General features: G+C 39.4%; 1 protein-coding gene across 2 annotated transcripts in view; it reads left to right on the top strand.

Moving 5' to 3' along the window:
- Nucleotides 1–8,704: 8,704 nt before the first annotated feature.
- The window catches only part of LOC118233114 (collagen alpha-3(IX) chain-like), a 38,931-nt gene continuing 31,743 nt past the window's right edge, over nucleotides 8,705–15,892 (top strand). For both annotated transcript variants that reach the window (XM_035428476.1, XM_035428478.1), the window contains exons 1-2: nucleotides 8,705–8,884; nucleotides 14,188–14,273. In XM_035428476.1, the coding sequence (XP_035284367.1) occupies nucleotides 8,856–8,884; nucleotides 14,188–14,273 (115 nt within the window). In that variant the 5' untranslated portion in view covers nucleotides 8,705–8,855. The remainder of the gene's footprint in view (nucleotides 8,885–14,187; nucleotides 14,274–15,892) is intronic.

Here is a 15,892-nt window from a genome sequence, read left to right on the forward strand (position 1 = left end):
AGTTTATCAAACAGTGGAAAGATGACGATTTAATAGAACTTATCTCATGGCTTCCTGTGCTCCCTAAAAACAAACAGTAATTGCTGAAGTGAAACTATAAATAAAGCACCCGTTTGACGGTAATATGATAGACATACTACGTGCATGAGGGTGTTGCAGTTTGATGTTAAACAATGAGGGAAAGGGCGATATCATGTTTACAATAATTGTACATTTTTAATGAGGCATTCAGGTTTGGGGAAAGCTCATGTGCGATGGGGGGGGGGGGGGGGGGGGGGCGGTCATATTTTCATAGTTAAACCTACAATACTGTGATGCTAGGTTCTTGGCCATTTGAGACTTGTTAAAGCACCTTGAATACATTATTTGTTCTTAATCAAGTGGAAATTAAAACTGCGTGTTATTGACATGCTCTGTTGTAATTTTCTGTTGGGTATGGTTTTTTCTGGAGGTTAATTATAGTAAGGTAGCAGCCATCTGTCTTGCTCTTTAGCACTAAATAATATCAGAATAGGTCAACATGTCCTACATAAAATTTTGTTGGCTCAAAAAAAAAAACAATAATAATCATACCAATACTAATTATTATGATCATTATTTGGTGCAGTGGATAGCACTGTCACCTCACTGCAAGAAGACCTTTCTGTGTGGATGTGCTCCCCGTGTTCACATGGGTCTCCTCTGGGCAGTTTGGGCTCCTCCCATTGTCCAAAACCTGACATGCAGGTTAAGTTATCTGGAGAGTCAAAATTTCCTCTAAGCATGAGTGTGATGGTGTCTGTGACATGGATTGGCGAGCCGTCCTGGGTATAGTCTTGGCTCTCACCCAATGCATGCTGGGATAGGCTCCAACAACCCCCAATCCAAGCGTCATGTTCTCCGCGTGTCCATGTGGGTTGCCTCCCTCTACACTGGTTTCCTTCCACAGTCCAAATACATTCAGGTACACTAGCCAGGGGCGCAGATGGCGGGGGGGATGGGGGGGATACGTCCCCCCCAGTTTCATAGGGACCCCTATCCGTCCCCCCGGATCGGGGTAGTTGTATAAGCTTAAAAATTGAGACCTTTCTTTCGCTCACAGTTTGGTCCCCCCACTTCAAAAATCTCTCCTGCGCCACTGACACTAGCCCATTAATGCCCAGATTTTCCCCAGACATTTCTTACATATAATCATTTGCACAGCACTTCCATATGAATATGTTTTGCAGTTTTTTTATTTTTTTTATTGTATTTTTCAAGTAATGATGGTTTGAATGCACGGCCACTATAGTCATCCAAAAAATATTCACAGATGGAAAAACAATGGTAGAGACTTTGGCAACTTTAGTTGCTCGTGGGCTTAAATGGGCTAATTGATAGATTGGAAACCTGTCCAGGGTGTATTCCAGCCTCTCTCCCACATGCATGCTGGGAAAGGCTTCAGCATGTCCCGGGGACCCTGACCAGGATAACCGGGTATAGATACTGGATAGATAGATAAATAAGTTTGTGCAAATCAGAGTGTGTTTGGTATGGTACTTCTTATTAAACATAAATGTGTTATCACTTGCTATGAGACGTGAATGCTAGAATTTTAGAGTTTGCTATAGAAACGCACTTTTCTCCCATCGCCTATTATTATATACTGAGTCATTTGTAATATGGTGACATGTAATATGGTATCATGTGAAACCACCATATGGGAATATGATAATAAAATGCACTAGTAAAATATCAGTATAATCATTACATGTACTTAAATAGACTTATGCTATAATAGCATTTGAACATGTTCACTTCTATAGAGAAAGGAAATTAATTCTGCAAGGCAATGTAAATTGACAGACTATGGTACTGCAGATTTATTATGCATTAATTGGCTGATGCAATTAATTCTCTCTGACTAAGGTTACCCTGCAGTCTGTGAGCTTTTAAGTTGCCAAAGCTAATCTATATTCCTTTGATCCATAACGCTGGGCCATCACCACTGCTGATGAAATTAAAATAGCTTTGTCCTGTAACGTGAGTTATAACATTTGCTTTTCACAGGAAAGCATTTTTCAGAACTCATAAAGCTTTTGCAAGTGCATTGAAAAAGATATAACTGATAAAATCATTTACAGACTCTAGAACTTTCTCACTAGAGCTGAGAAAAAATGCCTAGACTGAAACATTAGTTATCAATGAAGTGATATTTTACAAGCAGCAGAGATTCCAAAGATCCTGCACCATAAATGAAAGAGTGTAAGTATAAAGGAGGTGTCTGGTAGTCACTGGATTTATGCTCCATTTGTTTCAGTAAAATGTTTCTTGCCCTCAAGTACCGCAGCAGATTTCACAAAGGGCCTGATGGGAGTTGGAGTTCAGAATAAGGGGCATTAAAATGCATTTGCCAAGTTCTGGACTGTACTTCCAATCAGCCCCCTTTGGGAAATCTGTGGTGCTTTGCCAATGTCCAGTTAGATATGATTATAGTAAATGTACAAACAATTTTATATTGCGGTGAGGATGAGGAAAAGCACAATTGTGGCTGCTGGGTAGTGCTTCGTACTTTTTGCTACACTGAGAATAGTTTCAGTGTGGTCATGCACCACATCTGATATCAATCTATTACCACGTTACCACCGACTGCGGCTGGCAGCCTTGGGCTACTGTTGAAAATTAGCCGCGTGGGCTAAACTGGCATGTTTACTAAAATGTTTATCATTGTGCACTGTCCCTGTAAAACTAAACTGAATGTGGAAGCAGTGAATTCCTCCCCATCATCGATTCCACAGCCTGTCCTGATTTGATTGAGGGCGTTACAGTGATGAGACAGGCTTACTCATTCAACTAGGCACTGTAAAATGTTTTATTGTTTTTTTAAAACAAAAAAATAGTTATTAATAGCACTCATTTTATGTTTCATGCACAGCCCACAGACATCTCATGTGCTCAAATGTCTCATGATTTGTCCTCCAGTAAAATGTGTTTTTCCTGAACTCTTTAAATTGTTTTCAACCAGTGTAAAGCCTTGACCTTGAACATTAAAGTCCAGTAATATTTTAGGATATTACTGCCTTTGGTGGAAAATAATCCCTTTTCATTCCTGGAATGTTATGTGCTATCCTGAATCTGTTATAATGACCTTTCTTACAATGTTAAAAATGTCACGATAAGAAAAGAAATATCCAAATAAAATATCGTCATGAAATAAAAATAACCAAGAGGTTCTTAAGCAGGGCCGATTCTAGGCATAGGCAACATAGGTGGTTGTGTAGGGTGTCTTCCGTCCAGGGTGTGCCAAACGAAGGGGGAAAAAATTAATCATAAATAAAAATTCCACACGTGACATCCATGATAGTCGGCTGAGCCCCCGCTCCCAACCCTTGGTCCACAATCTCACCTAGTGAGAGAAAAAAGTCCAAAATTCTTACCTGCTGTAAAAGTACAGTATATCCTTGAAAGGATCCTTTGCTTATTATAATGTGAAGTTCATGTTTCATTTGAACTGTTTGGTTTATCTAATGCCACCTGTTCTCAACTGGTTTATTCAGCTCACACATAGCAATGCATTCCAGATTCCATAACAAGGCCTGCTTGGTCCTGTTATAGCAAACAGTAATCCCCAGCAATGGTTTTGCCAGTCACAGACTCTGTTAGGAGGGATATTTCAGACAAGGTGCTGTGGGGCAATGTGCCCCCACCTCAGAGGGCGTCCTCCACGTAAAATGTTATTGATTTTCACGTCAGCTGCTCTTTTCTGGCCTAAAAATCTATGCCTTTTAAGCAAATGGGAGTTTTCCATCAAAGCAGACTGCAGACATGATAGAAGCACACAGACGCCCACTTGCATACGGGGCGGGGTTTTCTGTTCACTGCCTCGGCCTATCCATTCTTGTGATTTATATTGCGGACTATAGCCCCTAGAGAGTCATACACTGTGAAATATGTAGCAGAAAACACCTGCTTGAATGACATTTCTCATAGGTTTGCAGACACTTCATGAATTGATGAGTGTCTGTAATGCTGTAAAGACAGTTGGGCTAGCACAGAAACATTGGCAGCCACAACAACTGTTTTCACGGTGACAGAAAAGAAAATAAATAGTCCCTTTACGGTATATTTCAATATTTACTCCGTTTTTGTTGGTAGTTCTGTTAGTAAGATTTTGCTGATCAAACAAAATCATCCATCTGCCAAGTATTGAATGTCATTATGTATAGAATGTCAAGACACAAGAGTGCATCTGAAACTCTCCAAAAGCAATTTTCTAATTCTTTCGGAATTTGGCAACTCTCAGGAAAATGCATGAATATCACAGCTAACAGTTTTTATTTGTTGTCTCAGAATGAAATTTGAGCTGCTATTATGGTCTGTATTCATCTCTGCCAAAGGCACTCGAGACTGGGACAGAGCAGAAAAATATTACTTTTTAAATCTCTTATGCAAAAACAACCTAGTCATTGGTCTGAGAGTTGTTTTCGCTTTCTCGTCTCTTACCTTCATTGGTTCATCTGTTGGTCACTTCAGAGAATTTATGTTAGATGCAGCTAGGACACTGTACATCTCCATTAAAAACAAACAAAAGGAAATGTATTTTTTATTTTATGTCACAGTTTGTATGCTGTAGGACCCCACTCCGGAATGTCGATTACTTAACTTAATCAGCTTTTATTTGATTAGATGGCTTAAGGTACATCAGGGAAGAGGTATTTATATAATATATGGAGGTATATACATAAACTCAGTTTCTCTACCTTTTACATTTTCCCTGATTTTGAACAATTGAACAATATTCTTCCTTTGAAAAATTTTCAAAGTTCTTTCACTTTATTATGGTCTCCTTTAAAAGCCATTCTTGAAGCCTTCTGTCATTTCAAAGACATACTGACTGGCAGAATGAATCTGATCTGTAAGAAGTTTCAGTTATAATTGAGATGAGTGTTCAGTAGGAGGATCCCCCACTTTGCTGCCAAGTATTGGTTTTCACAGATCCCCAGAGATTGTTTACTGCAGTGGATATCCCCTTGATTCAGTGTGTTCACACAGTTGAACCATATCTGCAGAAAGTTTAATATGCACAACTACCTACATGTTCCACAAGACCCCACAACGCACCTCTCACTCGAGAAGGTAAAAGTAGAGCACACTTTCAAATCAATGTCCTTTTTCTGGTGAGAAGAGTGATGGGCTGTTTCTCTTAAAATATATGACTTACTCTTTATGTCATGCCTTGTAATCTCACCTGATTGGCTAAGCTCTGCAGTGTAGGTTTGAATGGCGCAGTTGAAGCTAAAACCTTTCCATCCTATTTCATGCTGCTCAATGTTGCATGCTGTTCTGTTCAGCTCTGCGCTATATTACCTCCAATTTTCACTAGAGATGAGGGATTCTGATTGTCACATTACATGAAATATGCAATCTATGTTGCTTTATGTTAAAGGTTGTACTGTATGTCATTTTTTCTAAAACCTTTGGGGCATTGAATCTCAGTTGTAAGCTATATGACTTCAGTATTTCCAGTGAGCTTGCAATGAAAAAAGCTTCCCTTCAAAAAGGAATATAAAAATACCATCTTTAGGCTAAATTGACAGGAAAGGTAAGATCTCATACAAAACTGTGACTGGGGCGGTGAGCTAAACAGCACAATCCAAAACTGTTGGTCATCATGCAAAAAAAACCTGAGAAATGTGAAATAGATACATTTTGGTGAATGGTCAAATTATTTTATATTTAATATACAATTGCATGACACTGCACATAACCTCCACAATTGTTATCATGTCATGATCATACTGTATATTCTGGGTTTATTTGAAATTATGTTCTTGCATTGATATATTGGTAAAACCAAATTATTTGCATTGTAATTATTTGCATTGTAATAAATGTCATAGAGCAGTTCCTTCTTTGATTTCCTGATTTTCCAAGGGAGTTATTTGCCTTTTGTAACTTCCCATTTCTACAGTGGAACTCAACCGCTTATGGTGCAACCGCTAAGGCAAAGTGAAGAAGATAGGCCCACAATGCACTAGACTGGCGTAGCTCTTCACAAAGAAAAACACCAGAATGAAACTAGCATTGAAACTACATACTAGAGATGTTGTAATGCTGATAAATTAATATGATGCAAAAATCCATGATCCATCACCCGTGAACACAAAGAAAAGTGTTTCAAGTAGTAACTATGCCAACATCATATTGTCATAACATTCAAGCGTAGCTTTCTCAAGTAGATTTAAATGTGGCATCATTACCAGCACGCATTTACATAAATATAATAATAGTTTATTTACATCTTACTTGCATTTATTTACCTATAGAATGATTTCATTAAACCCAAAATCCTAATATATATAGACAGTTGATTGTTTCCAAATTCATTTGGGGCTTCAGGTGAAATGTGGACGTATGAAAACCTTATAACAGCATTTATACCTAGTTTGCCAATAATTTTTACATCTGTAACAAAATCATATACATGTAGGGTGATTATACTTTCATTTTTAATGATTAAACCTCAGAAAAACATAAAGGAAGAGAAGTCATTTGTTTCACATCAAAAAAATGTTTTTAGAAATCAAAAAACATACATGAAATGATTTATTGAAGCTGAAGTTTTGTCATTAGATTGTTTAAAGATAATGTACAGACGAGTGACAAATTAAAGGAAAAACCAACATAAAGTGTCTTAGTAATGTGTTGGGTCACATGAGCTGCAGAACAGCTTCAATGCACCTTGGCATAGATTCTACATGTCTCTGGAACTCTAGTGGAGTGTTGGAACACCATTTGTCTAAAACATATTCCCTCAATTTTGGTGTTTTGATGAGGATGGTGGTGGAGAGAGCTGTCGAACACATTGGTCCAAAATCTTCCATAAGTGTAAAGGCCATAGCTCATGATTCACATAATTTTCATACTCATCAAACCATTCAGTGACCCCTCATGTCCTGTGGATGGGGGCATTGTCACCCTGGAAGAGACCACTCCCATCAGGATGGAACTGTTTCATCATAGGATAAAGGTGGTCACTCAGAATAACTTTTTATTGATTTGCAGTGACCCTTCCCTCTAAGGGGATAAGTGGACCCAAACTATGCCAGGAAAATGCCCCCCGCAGCATAACAGAGCCACCGGACCCCCTCACTGTAGGGGTTAAGCATTCAGGCCTGTACCATTCTGTATGCCACACATTCTGTACTCACCCAGAGAATATGGTGAAGGATGATTCATCTGATCATATCACTTTTTTCCACATCTCAGTAGACCAGTGCCTATGGTTTTGCACCACTGAACTCTCAAATGTACATTCATCTTTGTAATGAGGGGTTTATGCACTGCAGTACTAGTGTAATATCCCTCTCTATGTAGTTGTCGATGAACTATTCTTGCTGACACTTGCTGTGTTCTTGCTGGTCATGTCCTGCATTGACATTCTCAGTCACCTGAGGAACAATCTTCTGTTTTTCCTTACATATCACACCAATGCACAAGCATCACGGTCAAGTGTGCACTTTTGACCACAATTCCCGACCCGATTTACTGATGTCTTTCAAATAGATCTAAATGCAGATGTCACTTTATTCACTGTTCCAATTGAAACACTAGCCAGTCGAGCAGTCTTTGTGATGGAAGCTGCTGCCATCCATGCCCCAATAATGAACACTTTCAAAGTCACTTTGATCTTTTCCTCTTGCCATCTTGATCCAAAATCGAGGTCAACTGGGCCTGCTCAGCATTTTTATACATGCCACAGAGCATGATAGGATGTTCATTGCTTAATTGTATCACGCAGTGCACCTGTATGAAAGCATCTGCATTCGTTATGTTTGTTTCGCCACTCATTTATTCAGGTTTTTCCTTTAATTTGTCACCATCTGCATATGCCTATAAAGAAACAATGGAGACATATCCACTGTATGATCTATGTGCATAAAAATGTTGTATTATTGCAATTTCTTTGCAGAAATCCCAAAAATCACATTTTCAGCATAGTGGGCTCTGTGATCTGTATTACAAAATGTCTCAGGACCACGTGCAAAAATCTATAATTATGGTGAGGAAAAAAATATTTCCTGTGAAAAACCAGATGTGTGATCGGTCTCACCTAGACACTTATTTCCTTTCTGAAGAATAAAGCCGTAATTAAATTATATTACACCTGATACCCCTCTTGATGTGTCTCCTTTAGGCAAATTTGCATACAAATTAAGTAAGTCCTTTGAGAACACACGGGTAAGATTCACTGGTCTGTCTGGGATTGTGAGCATGTATTCCACTGAAGTATCCTTTCCTTCATTGGGAAAGGAGTGAGTCGAACCTATGAATCATACTGCTGACACAACTTGCTTGATGACAGACAAGCTGGGCCTGCATAATACATCCAATGTTACATTAAAGTTCTAAAAAAAATATTCATTATGCTCTACAATTCTTGAAGTGATTCCTATGTCTGAATTGAAGATGTAGAATTATGTTTGCTTAAACGTTCTATTCGAGGTGACTGGGCACCTCCCTGTTATGAAGCTAATTATTAGCAGGATGGCGCTCGGTTCATAGGTGTTATTAGGAGGCACTTGAAACAGTGCAAAAGGCCTGCAGGCTTTGGTGTCTGAAGTACCGGTAATAAAACTCAGCCACCACCTCCTCAAATACCGTTGGCCAATGAGGGCTGGTGAACAAGTGGGACTCTACGCTGAAAAAAAAACTTCATGCGGCCTCTGAAAAAGTTCTGGCATCTCCTGTCGCTGGCTCTTTCGGTTTCCTGCTTTACCACCATGAGAGCTTCATAGGCTCAGGGGATTTCCTGCACTCTGTGCCTTCTGTTCTTGCTTTCCATCACATTTCACCGATTCGCCAAACCAGCTTTTCTCCATCCTCACGGTGTTAAAATGGCTGCCGGCAATTTAGTAGTATTAAGGTAAGCTTACAATTCCGTTTCATCACAATGATTGCAATTTTAAAAGTTAATCCATATTGTGTTGCCCTATGCTATCTCACTCTGAGAAAGAAATAAGACTTAGTTGCATTGCAAAAGACTGAGCTCACTTTCCTGACTGAAACAATGTTTTCCACTTGTCCCCCTTGTTTGGTAAAGTAGAAACCAGAGTAGTCAATTTAATACATTTTATTTACCATGTAATGTGGTACATACATTTTAAATGCATGTACCACACAGTAAATGTTCAGTGTTAAATGAACTTTTACACTGTACATGTGGTTCCTGTTGGACTCATATAGATTTTGTTAGAGTTGAATTAATACTTAAAATATTACTGTGCATGTACCATACATGGAACCATTGATTTAACATCCATCAGTGGTGACTTATTAAGACTTTAATAACTCTGGCTTACTTTCAGTTCATGTTTTCAGCTCATGTCTGTCTTTGATTCAGTTGTTCTTCACAAGCTTAGTTTATTTGCATTTATTTATTTGTTTACTGATGTATTAAATAATAATTAATTTACACGTCATTGTGAAGGGAAAAAAACTAAAAGTAAAGGGCAACATTAAGATGTTTTTCAGGGAAAATGTTGATTGCACTAACCAAGCCCAGCTAAAATGAACTGAAATATGTGATCATGTTTGTATTCCTTATATAAGCTAAAGGCATTTTCATTTTCATTCACCAAAGTATAGAATAAACACTTGTGTTCAAGGCTGATGCAAGCCATGTTTATGTAAACATTTTTCATTTCAGCCAGGGTAATTGTACCTCATTTTCAATCCAATGCCATCTGTAGTTGACAAGCATGCCCATTAAACTCCAACAATAGTTATTGTTTGAATAGTTTACAGGGCAATCTAACACTCAACAAAAACTCTGTTGTTAACACAATGGAACTGAAAATAGCAGCCTATGTGTTAAGTTAAGAGGCTTTTATTGTTTAACAATGACTGAAGTTGAATTTAGAAAGCATTTCTCCACATTGCGGGGAATTAATTCATTGGATTTTTAGTTATCACAGTTTGTGGACTGGTATCCCTTAATTTTTATTTATTTATTTTCTAAAATACAGAATTTCATGCTTGGATTTGCTTCCTATCCAAATGAACTGGTGAAATTGTTGCTGCTATATCATTTTTAGCTCTGCGTGGATTAGAGCTCCAGGCTGCAAGCCAGGATTTTGATAAGAGCTGTGTACTGCAGTCTCACACATGTAAAACACAGAAATGCCAGGAAATGCTACAGTGCGTCAGTTTCAGTCCTCCTGTCACTCACTCTATCAATGACACGTGAGATTGAATTTTTGACAGGACTCTATCATAAGCGGTTTCTGTAGTCCATGCTTGCACTCATGCCAAACCCAGTTTTTATTTATTTTTTTTACATTATTTTATGGAGACTTCCATGAGACGTCTCAGTTCATCAGTGAATCGCTTTGGTCAGTTGAGACCGGGCGTGGCACCCTTGACCTTTCTGATTGGCACGCTCACGGACGACCTTGATGAAACTGCAGCCCCTGCTGCGGATGCACTTAGCTTGCCCCCACGCAGCACCGCCAAGGGCCAATTTGCCATCTTAAAATATTAAAGTATTAATTTGTGTGGCTGACATGTTTAATTTGCAAGCATGGGTGAAGTACACCGAACGGGGGATCCAGTTTGTGTAATTAAGACAAATGACTCCACAGAAGTCAAGCCAGGCACTCTGGCGCAGACTGCCGGCTGGTGCTCCAAGGGGATACAGCCATCTGTGTGACAGAAACAGTCACATGAGAGGCACAGACTGCCAGAAGAACGCCATTTGGAACATGGTATTTTTAGCCTGCAGTTTGTCAAATGAGTACCAAAAAGGTGAAAACGAGCTTTTTCGTTTTAACTGATACCTGTGATAACGTGACGTCAGAAACAGAAAGGATGTTTGAAAGTTTAAGAGCTCTGGCTTCACAGCAGTTGAATATTTTGGGGTGTTAGTCCCTAGACTGAAATTCATATCTATGTCTGTCAATGTGTCATATAGCATTGAAGATGACAGTCAAAGTCATTTTGATTTCTTTAGGAATATTTCCCATAGGTCTCCATGTGAGACAGCTATCCACATGGAGGCCTATAAGTATCTGATTTAAGTGATGTGACTTAATGAGGTTTGGAAAACCAAATAGTGCAGTGTATTTTTGATGAGTCATTATGAAGACATTTCAATCAAGAATCCAACAGGAAAAAAGCAAGTGACATTCCTGTTCACTGAGCCCTTATTTTGAAAACATGATGACCACTCATGTGCTCTCGATTATCAAAATTTCTTGCAAGGCATAGGCTCTCATGTGCAACCAGACAGAAGAATGTTGGTGCTTGCCTGTTTTGTTCCCATGCAGTTTGTGGTATGCAAAGTATGAGACAAAGTATGGTCATTCCTTTATCCAAAGTGCACTCTGCTGCGGTAACCTGGTATGTGGACATATCTCAGTGGCTCTAAGGGCTAATTCAGATGTTTTAAAGCTTTCACGGTAAATAAAATGTACTTCATGTCTGGAAGTACATTGAGGTGGAGAGTGAATGCCAATTAATGCAATGCATTCTCTCTCTCTTAAACTCTCTCTCAAATAAAGTACCAGCAAGGTCACACAAACTGACAAAGATAAATGCCTGCTCTCCAAAACAGTTCATTTGACGGTACAGCCGAACAATCAGAATGGCTTCTAACCTCACTAAGACATGACACGCCCATCCAGCTGCAATTAGGAGAGACCTATTAGACAAACCCCTGTTGTAGATCGTGATTTAAAAAGCGGATCTGGCTAGTTTACCAGGGGAAAGTACCAATCGTCTTTTGTCTAGCCCTGACATTCGGCAAAGTGAAAGGGAATTCAACCTGGCCTAAATGACAGGTGCGGCTCCTGATGGATTGGCTGGCAAAGACGAATGACAAAACTCTCACCGTAGCATCAAGGGCTGGTTTCCCCTGTTGAAGGGCAAATGTAAGTAGCCATAAGCTCCCCAGGAGAGGGCAGGCTGAGAGAGGAACGGTCATTACTCTGACAGTTATTACATCCCCCTCCACCACCACCACCAACGTCCCCGCCCTCCAACCCCCGTCTCTACAGCCACCATTTGCTGCAAACGCCAGCCAGATAAAAGAGGCAATATTCATCACGGAGGTGAGGCAGCAGACAAACACGGCCAGCCGCGCACACAAAAGAGCGGGTGAGAGAGGAGCTGAGGTATGACAGCAAATTATTTCGGCGGCATTATACAGCACTGGCCCAAGGCCAGCCGGGGGTGGGGGGTTGCTGCTGTTTCCTGGCCGTACCAAATTAGATCCCGCGTGTTGTTCTCCGGCGCATGGGGGAGGGCCGAGGGAAGCAGAGCGCTTTTTTTTTTGCCAGACTTTTGCGCTTCCTGTTTTTTGCTGCTGCGTCGTCATCATCGCCATGGCAGCTCAGATCAGTGAGGACGGGCACAAGTGTGGGAACAGCGTGTGTCAGGGACACCTGGGCCCTGTGTTTTCCGGTCATTTTGTCTGCATTGGCCTTTGCTTATTGTGGTATGTTAATCAAAATAGATACATTCAACCCCTTAAAGCTTCATTTGTGACATAAGCTTAACCTTTTCTGAACCTGAGACTGAAAACTCTGAACTTAAAATGGTAACATAAAATCACCCCTCAGTGGTGTCGCTGGAAGGGATAAATGAGAATAGGCTGTACCTATTGCCTGTAGGTCGGGACTGTCCTATCTCAGAGTGGGTGCAGGCTTTGGTTCTAGCTTGGCACTTTGCATTGGCATTTAGCAATCATGATCCTGACTGAAGACCACAATTAGATTACTTTAGGTTAACTGATTTAGGCATTTTAGCACTAGGCTGACAAAATATCGCACCCACACAGACCCCTGGACACATTCAGACTCATTAGCCACCTATGTTGAGAAGTAGTGAAGTGTCAAAGCAGAGAATAATTACATCCACGCCGCATACTGTACTAAAAATCCAGGAACTGAATGTTAAAGGCATACTATGCAGGATTCCTTTCCTTGCTTTGCTGATGTGTTTACAGGCAAGAACATCTCAAGTCTCAACCCTGCCTACACCCCAAGATAACAAAGCACACAAACTAACATATATAACATAACATGTATATATCTCTGGCTAGTTAGGTCACTAGTTTTATAGCATTGTGTTGCAGGCTACAGGAATCATGTCTCTTTCAAAAATACAGCAATAGCTGCATTCACATGTACGCCAAAATGTTCGCCCAACATATCCAAGGGGGAAAACTCCCTCTTGCATACGCAGCAAAGTTACAGGGTAGCCAGCTTTAGCTTAGTGGCGATGGAACAGACATACTCTAGCCACTGCTATCACAACACCTGCAGGTTTCAGCCTTCTCTGGCCTGCCTGAGAAGATTTTTTTTTTTAAGAATAACAAATACAGGCAGACAAGCAAGAATTCAGCAGAAGTGCTCATGACTGAGCATGGTTGTTTTATAATAATTTCAAAATGAAAATCCTACATAGTGTGCCTTTAAGACTTCTTACTCTGGTCATCTACCCTATAGCAAAATTGGGTGTGAGAACCACTATAACAACTTTTTCATTTATTTATTTTTGTAAAAAGAAAAAAAAAAGTGATTTTTTTGCAAGGAAATGTATAGCTTTTCATAAATAAGACATGACGTCTTAAACATGCATCTAAATCTTAAGATATTTCTGATTCTTGAAATCTGAATTTCATTTCAACCACTAGAAACATTTAGATTGAAATTACATTTGTATTTTGCCCTTTCTGAAACATAATTCAGGAACCTTTCAAGGTTCCTGAATTATTCATTTCAATGTTTTATCCTTTTAACAGAACACAGAGATCTGAATCAAAAAGGTACACTTGAAGGACAACTGGCCATTCATTCAAAATGTCATTAGTTTAGTTTAAATGACTTTACACAAAGAGCATAAACTTATATTTGCACTGGAAAATAATCCCAAGGAAATGTTTTAGTTGTTAAAAACATGTTGTTGTACAAATCAAGAGACAAGCCCTGGACTGAAATGAATAAATGGGCTCTGTTTTTTCTTACAAACACAGTTTAACAATCTCAGGAATTGCTCAGCACTCTTTGCACAGGAAAAACACTTGCAACCAGCCACGGTACATTGAATCCAGGGCTGGGTAAACACAACCTTTTCTCCTTATTATAAATGCCCACCCTGCTGTAGGTGACTCATGTAACAAAGAAGATGTGTGACCATATTTGTTGCTTTTTATGTCCAACTCTGCAGGCAAAGACCACAGTGCCCTTTCAGGTTCCTGTTTCTACGAGCTTGCATGGCCGTCTTATCCTTACTTGGCTCTCCAGCTTTGGGGCGTAAGTACATGACGGTCTTCCTTTTCATGATATTCATTTTCACATTCCACAGCTTTTCAACAACAAGAAGAAAAAAAAAGATCCCACAATCCTATTTTAATAGTTGCTGTTCAATCATTGACCTCTCAAGAAAGCACTGTGAGAGAAATATGATGAAAACATTTTGTGGGCACCAGGTGGGCTTCAATTCTGACCTAACAAATGCAAGTTTTGATTATTTTCCAATGGAAATGATTTTCAAATTAATGTAGGGGATTTTGAAAGTCAACAGACAATGACCGTGATGAAAAAAGGCCCTCTCGCAGTTTGTTGTGAATCAAAGTTATGATATCTTTCAGGGATGTCTGTCCAGTCAGATGACAGCTGACTTTCTCTGTGTAGATTAGGATATAGTTATAGGGCTGTATTTTCTGGAATCAATATCTTACGGCGCATGGGTGTCCTGGACCAGATGCAAGCGGACTGCACAAAAAGCGTGGCGCATCTAGAAACAGGGCCGGGTTATACAGAATACATATATTATCAGTGGGTGTGGTGCAGCTGGATTGATTAATAGCTAATCAAATGACCTCTTTTCATTTCCTTTAACCGCCAATTTTGGTGGTCTGCTGCTGCAATGGAAGAGGAAGATAATGATATACTAATCAGAAATTTATTTTGCGGGAGGTGCAGAGTAGGGCTGCCTCTCTTTTTTTTCACAAATTGCGTCTGATAGAGAAACTTGTTTGCATTTGTTTGAAATTTCTTCCATCAGAATTAAAACGTTTATGGGCCAGTTATAATTTCCTATTAAACCTGTAGCTAAATAGCTTAAACGTGCTATGCTATCGTGCTATGACAACATTATCTTGAAGTTTTATTAAACAAAATAAAACCAGAGAAGGTCATACAATTTCAGTGATTCTGTTCACAGCAGTAAAATGACTTGGTGTTGCTCAAATGAAAGAAAAATTGGAATACACAAATCCATCATTAATTCACAACTATGGTATGGCGTAACTAAACCATGCAGTGTTGGATGAGTTGTGGTTTCGTTATGTTTAAAATGTACTTATTTCGATAATTTATCAGCTGGTTCCAAAACAACATGGGTTTGACTTCTGTTGCTTACTCAGACATCGCTAAGCAACAAAACAGCAAGTCTATCCCCATGTGGCTGGCTGTAACATCTACATATAGAGTGTAAATAGATCATGCATATAGAAGGGTATAGAATAGATACACATGGTTAGTATCTGGTCAGCGAATGACGTAAAGCCTACAGAAAATCAAGATTTTCGTATGACATGACTGTATAGAATAAATAAGTGTATTTAAAACAAGACAACCCCACAACTCATTCCAATCCCGCATACAGTGTATGTACCATTTTCATCAATGAACAAAGACTTTATTGATTTAAATATTCATGCAAAGTATTCAAATTCATTTTTCCCGCTTCTGGGATTGATATAAAAGTCACATTGGACAGAATATGATCCAGTAAAACCACTGATTGGCTTTTGAATAGATTGTAATCATGCGCACATTACATGAGAAATTCCCAAAATTAGCAATCCACTGTACAATGGCCTGCACTTTATGCCATAGACGTGGTCTGAGCAAGCAGCTGGGGAAAG

Source organism: Anguilla anguilla, chromosome 8, assembly GCF_013347855.1.
Source record: "Anguilla anguilla isolate fAngAng1 chromosome 8, fAngAng1.pri, whole genome shotgun sequence".
In the NCBI taxonomy this organism is placed as follows: Eukaryota; Metazoa; Chordata; class Actinopteri; order Anguilliformes; family Anguillidae; genus Anguilla; species Anguilla anguilla.